At 41.3% G+C, this 14955-nt stretch overlaps 1 protein-coding gene across 2 annotated transcripts in view; it reads right to left on the reverse strand.

Moving 5' to 3' along the window:
- The window catches only part of GRM3 (glutamate metabotropic receptor 3), a gene marked incomplete at both ends in the record, with an annotated part of 84521 nt that overhangs the window by 12301 nt on the left and 57265 nt on the right, over positions 1–14955 (reverse strand). Inside the window, 2 exons of one of the 2 annotated variants that reach the window (XM_079785495.1) lie at positions 897–1071; positions 12890–13956. In XM_079785495.1, the coding sequence (XP_079641621.1) occupies positions 897–1071; positions 12890–13956 (1242 nt within the window). The remainder of the gene's footprint in view (positions 1–896; positions 1072–12889; positions 13957–14955) is intronic. The other variant, XM_079785496.1, reaches the window with a different exon arrangement.

Genomic DNA, 14955 nt, shown 5'->3' on the forward strand with positions numbered 1-14955 from the left:
GGTGGTCCCCCTTGGGTACATTTCTGCTTTAGAGGATGCTAAAGAATTAAACAAATGATTCTCTAAGAATAGTGTTTCAAATATTTCAGTATGCAGGCCAGTTGGAGAGAAGTTTGGACTGGAGAGTTATCCTGGTAAAAACCTTCAGTTCAAACTCCCTTCTCAGCTGGTTCTCAGCTGAAAAAAACATCATCATTGAAATAGAGGAAAATCTATTCCAGCATTTTCCAAGGTGTGTTCCATGGGAGGTTAGTTGGTCTATTATCTACTACTTTTAAGAAACTCCGTAAATAACAACATTAAAAGGTTTCCTTGCTGTAGAGATTCTCAAAACCTTTAACATACTCAGGTTAAAAGAGGTACTTTGAACTTCCAAGGGTACATTTAGGATGCAGCATTTTCCATCTTATTTGATTACTTATCTTCCTCTTTTAATTTTTCATGAAGCAACTTCAGCATTTATGTGACACAGAACATACTTGACAGAGCACCAATCTAGTTCAGCTCTCTAGGACAATGAGTAAACTGAGACAGGGAGCAATAAAGTGAAGTGCTCAAGGTTGCCTACTGAACTGGTTGCAGTCAGGACTAAAAACCAGGCTCATGGACTCCACAACATGGTCAAAAATCCTACTTGCAGTTACAGATGTAACATCTGTCTTCCCTGCTGGATTGTGTGTACTGCCAAAACAGGAACTGTCACTCTTCTGCTCACCACTGGATCCGTAGCACCGAGCACAGTACCTGGCACTCAGCGGTTGGACCAGTACTTATTAAAACTGAATTGAGATTGTTCATGGGGACAGACATGTGCTGTCTGTTCCTATCCATCGCTTCCCCTCCCAGCCTGCTCCCTACTATAGTGCTGTGTATGAAGGGGTAAGTTCCATACTTACACTGAGAATATGTGGTCCCAGTTCCACTGACACTGAACCTGTTGAGGTGCAGTCTGTGTGTGACCACATTCTTCTGGGGTTGGAACAGCACGATGTGCACCTTGGGTGCAAACAAACAGCCCAGGACCACGAAGCCGCTTAGGCTCACGGATATGCACATGGTTGTCGTCTGCACCTATAAGAATAAGTTGCCTGGTTAAGCATCTGGCTGTAAATTCATTCAGGGGCCCAACTAAAAAGAACAGTGAAAAAAGACCAAGTTTAAAAATCTCCAATCATCCACAGTTCTGTTCTTATTATAGACAAACCAATGCAATAATTATATTTTAAATCTTCCAAGTTTGAGATGTTCATGGAAACATTGCTTGGATTTGTAAGCACACACTATTTGCGTTGGCTGCTCCTGAATGCTTGCCAAGACTTCACATTGATTTTCATGTCCTGCTTGTTTTTTCTTTATATTTGTATAAAGATATTTCTGCAGAGCCACTGAATTCAGAATCTTAAGTAGTAAAATGCCAAGAGTCAATGATGAACTGACCAGCTTGCTGATGGTGTCAGTCAATCAGTTTGGCTTGTTTAAGCTTCACTGTATTAGGAACAAATTTGGGCCTTTTACATTTTTCTACCTCTCTCTTGCTGGGAGCTCTTCCTATTAGCTAGTGGTTTTCCTAGTCAATATTGGGGGACACTATCAACTTTTTTCCAGGGTACCTATTTTTTAATTACTTCACTGACATCTCTCTGGAATTTTGATACATCAGGTACTCTGTTCAATTTTTTTGTTCTCTAGGCTTCTATATACCCATCCTTGACAGATGATTTTCACTTTCTCCCTCTTTGCTTCCCCTGAAAATATACATCAGAACTAGGTTTTAGCATTTCTTCTTTTCATGCTCTCCTTCTTTATCTTCTCTGATTTCATCATTTGTTCTGGCTTCAGCTTCCATAGGGTTTTTGAAAAATCCCAAACTAGATTCTACACATTTTATCAGTTTTTATACTGAAAAATGGAAATTAATTATTTATTGTGTAAGTTTCTACTCAGAGTAGCTATGGTAAATCCTGGAGTAATTTTAGATTTCTTTTTCATTTTCCCCCAGACAATGCTATTATCAGATAGCATAATTCCTTATGATGTAAAGTTTCCAAATTTCTTCTTTAATAAAGGAAAGCCAAATACTGAATAATTAACTGGAGAAGCCACATACTTTTAGAAGGCTTCATTCTGTTTTTGATAAAGAAAATAAAACTCAGGTTACATTTGTAGCATAATTCTTCAGACTCTAGTTTTACTTTAAAGGATGCAAACATAATTCATTCTTAGTATCTTAAAGCACTTGTCTCCTTTAACCAGTCCAGTGACGTACAACTTGGCCCAAAATTGCAAGGTCTTTTCTCTTTTGTCAACTCTTTAGAAAAGACTCCACCATCTAATTCCATGATGTAAAAGCCTTGATAAATAATACCTGTGTTATTTACAGTGAGTTCAATTCCTGGCATAATTTGTTTTTTACATATATGTATAATATTATATTAGAACTGTATTCTTCCTGCCTTGGTTTTGACTTTGGAGCCAATATGAGAGAGAACAGATATCATAATAAGGGTGAAATGCATTCAAATGTGCAAATTTTCAAGCATTTCTATAACTTTGAAACTCCTGATACACATTAAGACATTACAAGGAGAGAAGAGAAGAGGCTTTCATGAGGAAAATATCCTGGAAAAAGCTGTGCTGTGTGTCCTATACTCTCCAATCCCTTAGAGGGCTGTGCCTCTCTCTTCACTTAAATTCTGGAGAGCAGTGCTTCACTGGCCATTCATAGAAGGGTTGAGGTTTTCTGCAAGAGGAGAATGCCCTGGCCTGGGGCCTGATTCCTGTCATGGAAATATAGAAGGTGAGCAGAGGCTAATTACTCTGTGGCAGAGCACAGACACTTGCTACTGTACTGAAATAGCCCTTTACAAATTTACCACAGCAAAGGATTTGTGAGTGGAATGCATGGACAAGACAGGCCATGCTATAAAGAGTCGCCATGAGTAGCCTTGCTCACATGGAACAGCCTGCAGTCTTCACAGAGAGAAGCTGGAGGGGCACCTACATAGCTGGGTGTCCTGGGGCTGAGCCGGGAGCCACAAGAGGAAACTCAGAATAGAGAATTGCCAGCCAGCTCACTCGAGGTTCTGCAGGAGGGAAGGGCCGGTGGGGGACTTCTGAAGATCACATGAAAACACCCTTTAATCATCTCCCAGGTGTTTTGAAGGACATGTCTTTAACTGCTGTGGACTTAGAGATCATAGAGCCATCCAGCCACATAAGAACTGTCCTACTTCTTCCTTATTCCTCTTTAACCAGGGCTGAGAGGGAAATAGCGACTGGTGGATTGGGGAGTGTGAGCAGGAGAAAGGAGAAGCCGGTCACTGGAGGCTCTCAGCCCAAGGCAGACCAGACCTCAGGAGAAATGAGATTTGATGGTAAGTTAAGATATGATTTTGATAATTACATAGAACTAGGCATTTAAAATTTCCACTGGAAATGATTGTAGAACCATATGATTCCTCAGAGCACAAACATTCATAGGCCTACCATGGTTGTGAGTGCTTTCATGCATTGCTCCATCCCCAGCACCAGAATGGTACTCACATATGGTGACACTCAGTGTTTGAATGTGTCCATTGGACTTCATGCAGGGCTAGGGATGATTGCTCTCAGAAAATACTAAAGGGACAATTGGAGGCAGAACTAAAATTGCATTTTGGTCCTAGTTTATGCAGCAAAATAATTCAATATACCTGTTGTAAATCTGACATCTTTTAATATTTTTACAAAGGCTAGGTATTAGCTTTATAGTTTTAGTTGTCCAGTTTCTTCAATAAGTCACACTATTAAAAGCCTGTATGTATGTATAATTCTGTGTTCTGTCTCTTTGTGTACTCCAGGCTGCTCTGTTTTCATCTTCATCACACTCCTAGCAACACTTGAGATGGTTAATCTCTTCCTTCTTTTTGGTTTCCTGGATACATCCTTCCCTCACTGACTGGTCCTTGTCTTATTTGTCTTGAATTTTTCTCTCCTACCTGAACTTTAAGTGCTGGAGTGTCCTATACCTCAGTTTTGGACTCCCCTCTTCACCTTCTCATTAATTTCCATGGCTTAAGTACCTCCTATGTTGATGATGTTCAGGTATTTATTAACGGATTCACCTTTCTTCTGGGCATCCAGACTTATGTATCTAACTTCCATCTTGGCCCGTTGTTTTGGATATATAATAGATATCAGAATTACTCTGCAAGCAAAACTTGATCCATTCCCCCAAGAGTCTCCATTTGAGTAACTGGCTTCCAATGTGCAAACCAAAAACCTGGGAGTCATCCTTGATTTTGCCATTTCCTTTACTCCCACACATCCAATCCAACAGCAAGTTCTGTTGGTTCTTTCAGTAGATATTTCTTTATGTTCTTTTGTGCTTCTACATGTCTTTCAAGAAGAGACCCTACTGTCTTTGGGACTTTCTTTTCAAGGATATTTGTATAGCAAATAGCCTTAGAAAATATAGTACCTACCCATGGAGCAAAGAGCCAGCATATTTTATATATATATATATATATATATATATATATATATATATATATATATATATATATATTAGAGGCCCGGTGCACGAAATTCGTGCATGGGGGGAGGGGTGTCTCTCAGCCCAACCTGCACCCTCTCCAATCTGGGACCCCTTGGGGGATGTCCGACTGCCTGTTTAAGCCCGATCTCATGGGCAGTCAGACATCCCTTTCACAATCTAGGATTGCTGGTTCCCAACTACTCTCCTGCCTGCCTTTCTGATTGCCCCTAACCGCTCTGCCTGCCAGCCTGATCACCCCCTAACCACTCCCCTGCCAGCCTGATCGATGCCTAACTGCCTCTCCTGACACCCCGGTCACCCCCAAATGCCCTCCCTTGCATATTCCCTCTTTATTAGATAGGGTTTTTTCTTTAGCATATTGGACAGTCCTAACTGGTTTGGCTCAGTGGATGGAGCATTGGCCTACAGAATCAAGGGTCCCAGGTTCGATTCTGGTCAAGGGCATTTACCTTGGTTGGGGGCACATACCCAGTGGGGAGTGTGCAGGAGGTAGCTGATCGATGTTTCTCTCTCATAGATGTTTCTAGCTCTCTATCCCTTTCCCTTCCTCTCTGTAAAAAAATCAATAAAATATATATTATAAAAAAAGAAACCTTTAAGATTCCTCCATATCTGCCTGGCTGGTGTGACTTAATGGTTGAGACCCCAGGCTGCTACCGCTGGAAGGGGTTCGGGCCCTGGCCAGGCTGAGACCCCAGCCCAGGCTGCCGCCTCAGCCCAGCCAGGCTGAGACCCCTGCCCAGGCTGCCATCTCAGCCTGGCTGGGGATAGCCCGGTGGGGGTGCGTGGCTCCAGCCCAGGTTGCCTTCGCTGGCCTGAAGATTGTGCATTGGGGGTACACTGCTCTGCCGGCCTGAGACCCCGGCCCCAAGCCACCGCCGCTTTGCCCCGGATCGCGCGGCTTGGGGGCGGGGTGCTGCTGACCTGAGACCCCGGCCCCAAGCTGCCGCCGCTTTGCCCTGGATCTTGCCAGGGATCACGCTGGGTGCTGGTGCCTCCCAGCCGGACACACCGGGCTGCCGCCACTGGGCAGGGATTGCTGTGAGGGGGGCGGGCGCCTCCCAGCTAGACACCCTGGACTGCCGCTGCTGGGCAGACTTGGGGACTCTGCCGGAGCTTGGGGCTAAGAAGACTGGGCACCGCCATCTTGTGGCCATGGGCGCCGCCATTTTTGTCGCGGGTTGATGGTTAATTTGCATATTATTCTTTTATTAGATAGGAAGCCTAAGCAACTGTCTGACTGTTTGCCCGGTAGCGATGACGCGCACTGACCACCAGGGGGCAGATGCTCAATGCACAGGCATGGAAACCTGGAGCAGACTGATGAATCTCAGAGGGAAGGGGGAAGGGTGAAGGGCAGGAAGAGATTAACCAAAGATCTTATATGCATACTAGAGGCCCAGTGCATGGATTCATGCACCAGGTGGGTCCCTAGGCCTGGCCTGCAGGGATCAGGCCGAAACGGATAGTCCAACATCCCCTGAGGGGTCTTGGATTGCAAGAGGGTGCAGGCCAGGCTGAGAGACCCCACCAGTGCATGAATCCTTGCACCAGGCCTCTAGTCTGTTATAAAAGATCCAGGTTCCCTAAAGTCCCAGTTCCTTCTTTGTAATGCAACCACTGGCTGTGCAGCCATAACCCTGCCCAGTCTGCATGGCCTGTGGGAAGTGGAGCTCAGGAAACCAGAGCCAGTGCTGACACTCTGGCTGTTGCTATTGCTTTGAGTCACAAAGCTGTTTTTGGCAGCATCAACAAAACTGTCAGGCTAACATGTTACCTGGTAAGTATAGTAGAATCTCAGGCTCTGCAGTCTTTGACAGTTTTAGTAATGAGACTAGAAATGGCTTTTTCAAAGAGGAAGTATGAGGGCCTTATGGGCTGATGAATAGGATTTGAGAAAAGTCCATGGGAATCAGTAGCAAGCATGTGGACCAAATTGAATAGTAATAACCTATTCAATAAGTAGTGATTCACCTTATTGCCTATTAATGAGGAAGATTTGGGAAGGGGGTCAAGGCTGAGTAACAGAGGTAGGTTCAGATAGGGTTAGCTGGATTTGTGCTGTATTGTTGCTCACTTTCCTCTGGGGGTGGGAGTAGAGTGGGTTGAATTTCCAATCTGATTCAGGTCTGCCCAATTCTAATAACTAGCACTAAAATTTTTCCTGGTGGGCAGAGAGTTGTGCTTCCCTTCACATAAAAGTTGCAGAGACATGCACCTACACTGGGCATGAAAAGAGGGCCCTTCAGAGAAGGCAGAAACCAGGTGAACTGTTTGAACTTTGGCTGGTTCCCTTTGGAACATGAGGGGGCAGGGTGCATAGTGCTTATTAAGAAAGAATGACAGCAGCTGAGCTCTCTTAGTGCTTGTCCCCCGCTGAGGTCTCTCATGCCAGATTTAGATCCATTGCACTGAGGTCTCTCATGCCAAATTTAGATTCATTGCAAGATGACAAGGTCTCAGTTGTTTTATTTTGCAGCAGAACCAGGCTGCAAAAAATGAGCTTCAGTGCTGTCTGTGAGATTTCTCTGAGATAAAAAAAAAATGCTCAGAAAGCACAGATAATGCATTCACTAATATTTGGACTCTTACTGACCTGGATTAGGTTTAAAATACTGACAAAGTGCTACACTAAAGAATGAGAAATGGATGCAGAGAAATGTAGATAAATTCTTGCATTCAGCTGCAGCACAGGTAAACTTCCCTAGCTCTTACATGAAACCAGGTAAGATCTTAAAATATGTTATCATGAGGAGACAGGCAATGTCCTGGATTAAGATGGACTCTTTCAAGAAAGTTGCTGCTGTGCACGTCAAGGCCAAGTTAGCTGAAATGCACAAAGCATGTCCCCAGGCAGAAAGCATCTGGCTCTGACTTCTGAGTCAAAGGGTCCTCAAAATTGAGATGAATAGTGACACTAATGGTGATCTTGCCATCCAGTTTAGGGTTAAAGATGCTTAGAAGCACTGAACCTTCATTTGGTTGAGCCATGAGTACTTAGTCACTGCTTAAGACTGAAAGCCCATGTGCCTTGTGTATTGGCACAGGACTGCTCCAATACTGCCTGGTTCCTCCATACTCCATATGCTAAAGGATAGGGCCAAGGTCTCCCCATTCCCAAGGATGACTGAAGTCCATACGCACCAGACCCAGTATGCTGGGGAGGGAAGAACTCCAATTTTTATGCTCTGTTAGTGACATACAAGTCACCATCCTACCCAGAGCTGTTAGGGGAAAGGTAGTACTGTGGCTAGAATGAGACAAGTGAGGCATTTGCTTGAGATGCAGATTTAAGGGGGTACCAAAAGCTCAGTAATCAAGACAAATATTTTATTGCAATATTTTAAAAAAATAAGACTTCATACTAAAAACCCATGATGAAGACAGCACTGGCATTTCAATAAGGGCAGGATCAGTAACTGTGCTGTGCTGTGACATATTTAATCTTAAGGCAAAAAGAATAATTAGTAATACTGACCTTCTCCTGATCACTGCCTATGCAGGTGTCATCTAGCCTACTTTGCATTGCTAGTAGAAATTGGGACTTGGTGAACCTACTAAGTGCTGACACTTTGGTTACAGTGATGGCTGTGAGGAATAAAGTCCTTTGTGAATCAGGAGTCTCCAGTTTTATCTCAGCATCCCTGAAACTGTGGCAGGCTAGCTTGCTAGATGGCAAGATGGGTAGAAACCCTTCACCATTCTTGGCAGATTCTCTCTCCATTGTTAACATCCTACCATCAGCTCTGACTGGAGCACCTACCACAGCCACCTAACCAGTCTCCCCACTCCTGCCTTTGATTTCTGTCATATATCCAGTGTCTTTAGAAACTTGATTTTTTCCCCCTAAAATGTGAGATATTAAACTATTCTTCTTAAAATCTTTCAATGGTTTCTTTTTTCATATAGAATAAAATCTGTGCTTTTTTGTGTGATGACCTATGAAGTCCAACATGATCTAGCTCCCCTGCCTACCTCTCTTATAAAATCACTCTTCTATTTGCTTATTAAAATGGGACCACATATACTTTTCTCTTCTAAGACATTTTTTTTTGCCTAGAAGTGTTTGTACTTGCTATTTCTTCTGTCTGGCACATAGAATTCCCATGCCTGGCTTTCCCCCATCCTCCAGTGGAGTATTATGAAATAGGCACTAGTAGGGGTGGCAAACATTTTTTAAAAGAATTTGAGATTCAATATACATGTTTTTAAATCTTCAAAATAGTCAACATGGGAAAATCAGAATTTCCCTGTAAGTATTTGAACCTTGTCAAAATTCTGGAACCACCTCTGAAGACTCTACCAACTGTAGGTAAAGTGCTTCAGCTGTCCCAATCCCAATAACAATGCAACGTCTTGATACTCAAAGGATGGCCCTTCGTCTAGCAGCATCTCCATCACCTGGGAGCTTGCTAGAAATTCAGACTCGTGGGCCCCATCCCTTCTTATTTATTCAAGATCCCCAGGTGAGTTAAATGAACACTAAGTTGGAGAAACTCTGAGGTAGCACATCCCCTCTTCCTTCCATCATAGCACTTACCCCTGCATGAGTTATTCTGCACTTTCATTCGTTCATTCTTTACTCTCTATCTCTTCCTCCCCTCCCTCCCCTCCCTCCACTCTAGACTATAAGTTAAAAAGAGGAGGGACTTGCCTATGTTGATAGCTTGTATCTCCAAGGCCCATAATAAGTGCTCAACTATACTTGGAAGACATAAATGAACAAAACACTCAGTAGTTACTATGAATTAATTCCTTTATGGGTAAACTTTCCACCTAAACATGGCCTCGTTTTTATTTACACCATTTATACTATGTGTTGGATCCTTGATGGCTCAGTTTGATTCTTACACTCTCTGGAATGGTTTTGTTATAATACAGAAGGAGAAGGAGAAGGCCTGGATATTTCTCAAAGATCCTTTGAATTTTCGTATTTTTATCCAACTTTTTACTTGCTTTGTTTTGGATGCCTGTAATACTTTCAATTAGTTGTTCTAGACTCTGTTCTTTCAAATCCAGCCTCCCTATTAAGGATTGACAAGCTTGTGGTATAATATGGAAGGCATGCATTTGGGTCTGAAAAACATGTTCTACTATTTCCTAACTGCGCCACCTGGGAAATTAATTATCCTCTGAGTCTGTTTATTAATTTTTTCAGTGGATAATAACATTTGCTTTCCAGGGTGCTAATGAGGATCAGTAGGCTCATGTATGCAAAGCATATCACAGAGTAAGGTCTCAGAGTCCATCAGGAAAGGTTCATTCCTCTTACTTTTTACATCATGTCACCTTATTCTTGAGCAAACAACCCAACCAAAAGAAAACAAGAAAATTTTAAAAATTGCAAGAACTCAAAGCCCTTAAACACTATTTAAATGAATTCCTCTGCCTGGTATAATCTGACCAAGTTGCCAATTCCCATTAGTTTCTCATTAGACCCCACCCCACCCCTAACCCATATTCCACTTGAGTATGACCAATATTGCTGTGCCCTGCTTGGTTCATTTCTGTCTCGCCTCAAGAATATTCCCTATATTCTCCAACTACCATAATTGCACTTGCTCACCAAGGTATAGGGTGAAATCCCACCTCTTCAAGGAATATTCCAGGAAACACCAAGCTCCTACTGATCTAACTTTTTTTTTTTGAAACTCATAGGCATTTAAGAGATTATATCACCAATCTAATTATAAACTCTTCTGGGTTAATCCTGAATTCTTTCATGCTAGTTATTTTTTCCCCAGCTGGGATATGAGATTTTTGAAGATTGGAATCATGTTTTATATTTATTTATAACTCACAATGGGTGGCAAAGTACTGAGTCATAAACCCTTCAGACTGTTTGATGTCCAAATTCATTGTAGCTGCCTTTAAATTATTGGGTACTTTTCTAATGCTGCTGATTCTACCTGAGCCACATGGTTTCCCTCTGGGAAATTTTAAATCTCAGTCTTGTTCTGCAATTTCTAGAACAAGGGTCCCAAGTTCTGATGCTTATATAGTCCATGCAGATTCATGATGGAAGAGAGCTGGGTGTAAGAATTCAGGGATTGGGGGGAGTGAGGGCAACAGGAGTGAGAGTGTCCTGTCTAGAGGCATAGGCACCATGCCATTCCAGCTAACTGTTGCATGTAAGAATTGGAGTCCACACATTTTACCTTGATAAGAGAAGCCAGGATTGTGGATATTTACATAAAATTTCTCAATTTTCTAACTTTGAAAAATACTTCAAAGTATTTCAGAAGAGTGCAGGCCAAACTAAAGCTATCTGTGCAACAAGAACATCTTCACTAGCCGGTTTGGCTCAGTGGATAGAGTGCCAGTCTACGGACTGAAGAGTCTCTGGTTCTGCAGCAGGTAGCTGATCAATGATTCTTTCTCATCATGGATGTTTCTAGCTATCTCTCCCTTCCTCTCTGAAATCAATTAAAAAATATATATTTTAAAAAAAGAAGAACATGTGATTCATTAGTGTTTTTCAATCTTGGTTGCAAAAGAGAGTCACTTGGGGAGCTTTTAAAGATTCTGATGTCTGGGTCATGGATTAGGCCAACTAAACCAGAATCTCTAGGGCTGTGTCCCAGGTATCAATATTTTTTCCAAAGCTACCCAATTGATTCAATGTGCAGTCTAATTTGAAAGCCAATGTGTTGGAGCCTCCAGTCTACCTTCGATTTCTTCTGTAAATGTAGGATTGGCATTATTTGCAAGGAATACCTGAGGCCTAAGATGATCTCACTGTGTTTGGATGCTTTAATTAGGACCTTAAAACACTCTCAACCCAACAACTTTTGCCCCATTTGCCTAAGGATTTCTGCCATGTGGTGAAACTTCTGATATCTTCAGCTAATTCTGTTGAGTCAGTTAATATACATTGCTATTATGGTAAAGGGGAAAATCATATTTTTGTGTGTTTTAGAAATAAATGCTAATTCACTCAATAAAATTAAATTTTTATAATGCTATTTGTTTATTTTTAATAGTGTTTTCTGCTCTGTTTTTAATTAGTTTTTTTGAGAATAAAGTTTCATATATCCAGGATAAAATAATTAACATTGTAAGTATATTATAGTCTCAATTCCCAAAATCACATATGCTAAGGATAGTTTTCTAAGAATTTAAAATAAAAATCCTTACAAGATCTAGAGGAGTGAATGTGTACATGAAGACAAAAAATAAAAAATAAAAATGGGGGCATTAAAATATATTAACTATGATTCTCTATTTAAATCCCCACACTCTAAAGCTTCAAACTGCTCTGTTGGTTCATATAATATGACCTTTAATTTTGCTTTTTCAATTCTGATGTTTTCCTTTTGGACGGATTTTCTAATTTTTTAAACAGGTAGTCTTAGAAGTCCTGACCATTAACTCAGCATTGAACTTGTGGTCTTTATTTTCTTGTTCTTTCTTTAATGTAGTCTATAGGTTTTAGTCACACGGCTATGAATAATTAAATGGACTAGGTACCATAAGTATTGCCAGTCTCTTGATCCTATCCTTTAAATAGTTCTGTCTTTTATTGAACTGCAATATCCAAGATTTTGATAATGTAGGAATTGCTGATAAATAGAAGATTTGGGGACTATTACAGCCTACAGAGTCACTTCATTTTGTAAAATCATGGCATAACAAGGGAATCATTATGCCTCTGAAAAACTTTCATCTGTGACAATTTAAGAAATATAGAGAATGAAATCCAATTGCCTCAAGAGAAAATGATTTATATATTCATTCATTGAAAGATATTAAAATCAGAATTATAAATGCAAAAGCTACTGATGGATGGTTTCAACAGTCTGAGAAATTATGGTGGAATGATGAACTATTTCAGGAGAGATGATAATAATATTGAAGCCCAGAAATTTAAACTATATATTACTAAAGACTATATGAATAACGACTTAATTAGGTTACTTGGATATATATATATCCCTCTGTGGTAGCCAGGTCCTCCTGTGTCTAATTTGAAGTACTCTCATTAGGCTTTTAGTGGTTTAAGTCTTATTTGCTTATCATTCACTTTTGAAATTTAATTAAAAGTTTTAGAGGTATGTGTGACTGTGTAGTACATTTTCTCCCACTTGTTTATAAATTGCTTGAATGACCATGATTTACATTTATCTTCCTCTCTGTGCCTAGCCCAATGCTTTCCACATGGTAGGCACTAATGAAACACTTTTAAAACATAGTGAATTGATTTCCATGGATAATATGGTGGTTCATCATGGCATTTGTAATTACCTACTTAATTGCTGAGATGAAATAAAAGGAGTCTATTTTAAATCTTACATAGCAAAGCATTGGCAGGATAAAAGAAGAAGGAAAAGAAGAAACCACTGAAAGACTTACTCTGTAGTCACTCGATGTAACATAAAATATTGGGAGGAAGGCCAGCCAGATGATGCATGTGGTGTACATGGTAAAACCAATGAACTTGGCCTCATTGAAATTTTCTGGGCACTTCCGCGTTTTGAAGGCGTACACAGTGCATAAGATCACCAGGACCACATCGTAGGTAAGTGAGATCAACATGCTGGAATCTCTGACATTGCACTTTAAGATGACTGTTTCCCGCTTCTCTGGAAGGGTGTACCGCCTGGTGCCCGGAGCCTCCAGGACGAGCCACACGGACACCACCACAATCTGCACCAGAATCAGACCCAGGCAGATGAAAACCTGAGAACTTGGGCTGATGAACTTTGGCCTCTGAGCGCCATTCTTTACCCCATCGAAGATGCGGGCGATGCAGTTTGTTTTGGTCAGCAGGGCTGAGTAACAGATAGCGAAGGAGGTCCCAAGTCCCAGGCGGCGCAATGCGCAGATAACTGGGGACGGCTTGGCAATGTAGAAGAATGTCATGCAATATGATAGACCAACTCCAAACAACAAGATGTAGCAGAGCTCTCGGCCCGATGCTTTGACCAAAGGTGTGTTGTTGTGCTTGATAAAAACAGTCACAACCATGCATGTGCATGCAAAACCCAGGCAGGCGATGGTGACTGGACCAATGGCCCAGGCATCCTCCCACCTGATGTAGTCCTCAGGAAGGTCAAAGCAGCCAGATAGGTCTGCAGTGGGCCACTGCCCAAGGCCGCAATCCGTACAGGTAAACTCATCAGCCAGGTATTCGTAGGGCTCGCAGGGGATGCAGATCCAGCAGCAGACATCCCCTGGTTGCATATTCTTCATTTCATTGGGGGCACAGGGGTCACTGCACTGGGAAGTGGGGACTGAGTTCCGGGACCAATGGATAGAGTCGACATCCAGCGATAAGGTTTCTGCCCAGTGACCAACCTTCAAGTAGGAATACTTGTCACCCACGTACTGAAAATTGAACACGTTGTATCGTCCCATTCCATCTCCAAAAGCGTCAAACTTGACAATGCTATCTGCACCTTGATTTGGGTTGAATGGAGCTGTGACATGTAAAGTGAAAGGAAGAAAGAAAGAAAAGAGAAAGAACACTGTTTAGGTGTCTTAGGTGTGATCAGTCAATTACTTTGTCATATACTTAGCAAAATGGAAATAACAGGGAATAGGGATCCCAGGGCTGAAATAATGTATCAATTGAATTTACACGTTGAAAGCTACTAGAATACTCATGTATTCATAAATTCATTCACTGAACATTCCTCAGTGCCTCCTGCGTGCCAAGTGCCAGTGATAATCAGGAACACAGTACAGTTCCAGCCTTCAAAGGAGCTTATTGTGTAACAGGAGAGCTGGCAAACATGTGGTCATATTCTCTGTGGTGTGTAAATATTCATTTCTTGAAAGATTTCACAGTAGGAATTGGACAAAACTTTGTATCTCATCCTTATTACATATTTATTTATATATAGCCACTTAAATATTTTCATGAAAATATACAATTAATAAATTTTTTCTTCCTTGAAATGAAAAAAAAAATTTCACTATGTATGTATGGTATGCTTCCTTTAAACAGTTTAAATGATTCAAAAGGAAAAAAAGAAAACCTACCTAAAATCCTTCAGTGTTAATATTTTCACATGTTGGGGTATATACATTCTGACTACATATATGCATGTATCCGTATATAGCATGTTCCTATCCACATAAACACATATAACCTGAATATTTTTAAGGCAACAACAATATGAAGAAGGTGGATAACTGTGCTTTAAAGTTTGTTCCTAACTGTAAAGGGTCAGTAGCTCTCAGTCAAATGACCTTCTCTCAACCTTGTCCCTTTTGGATAGCTCTCTGTGACTTCCTAAGCAGCAGCCCTCTAAGCATCTATGTTTCTCCTCTTCTAGTTTCCGTTCATCATGTCTCTCTTGCCAATATCTGCTGCCACTCTGATCACCAGTTTTTATGTCGCCTACTCTGAACTACTGTGTACATATTATTTCACACTGCCAAACTTTGGTGTTTCCTCAGATGTAGAAGAATGT

The sequence above is a fragment of the Cnephaeus nilssonii genome, assembly GCF_951640355.1.
Source record: "Cnephaeus nilssonii genome assembly, chromosome: 12".
Taxonomy (NCBI): Eukaryota; Metazoa; Chordata; class Mammalia; order Chiroptera; family Vespertilionidae; genus Cnephaeus; species Cnephaeus nilssonii.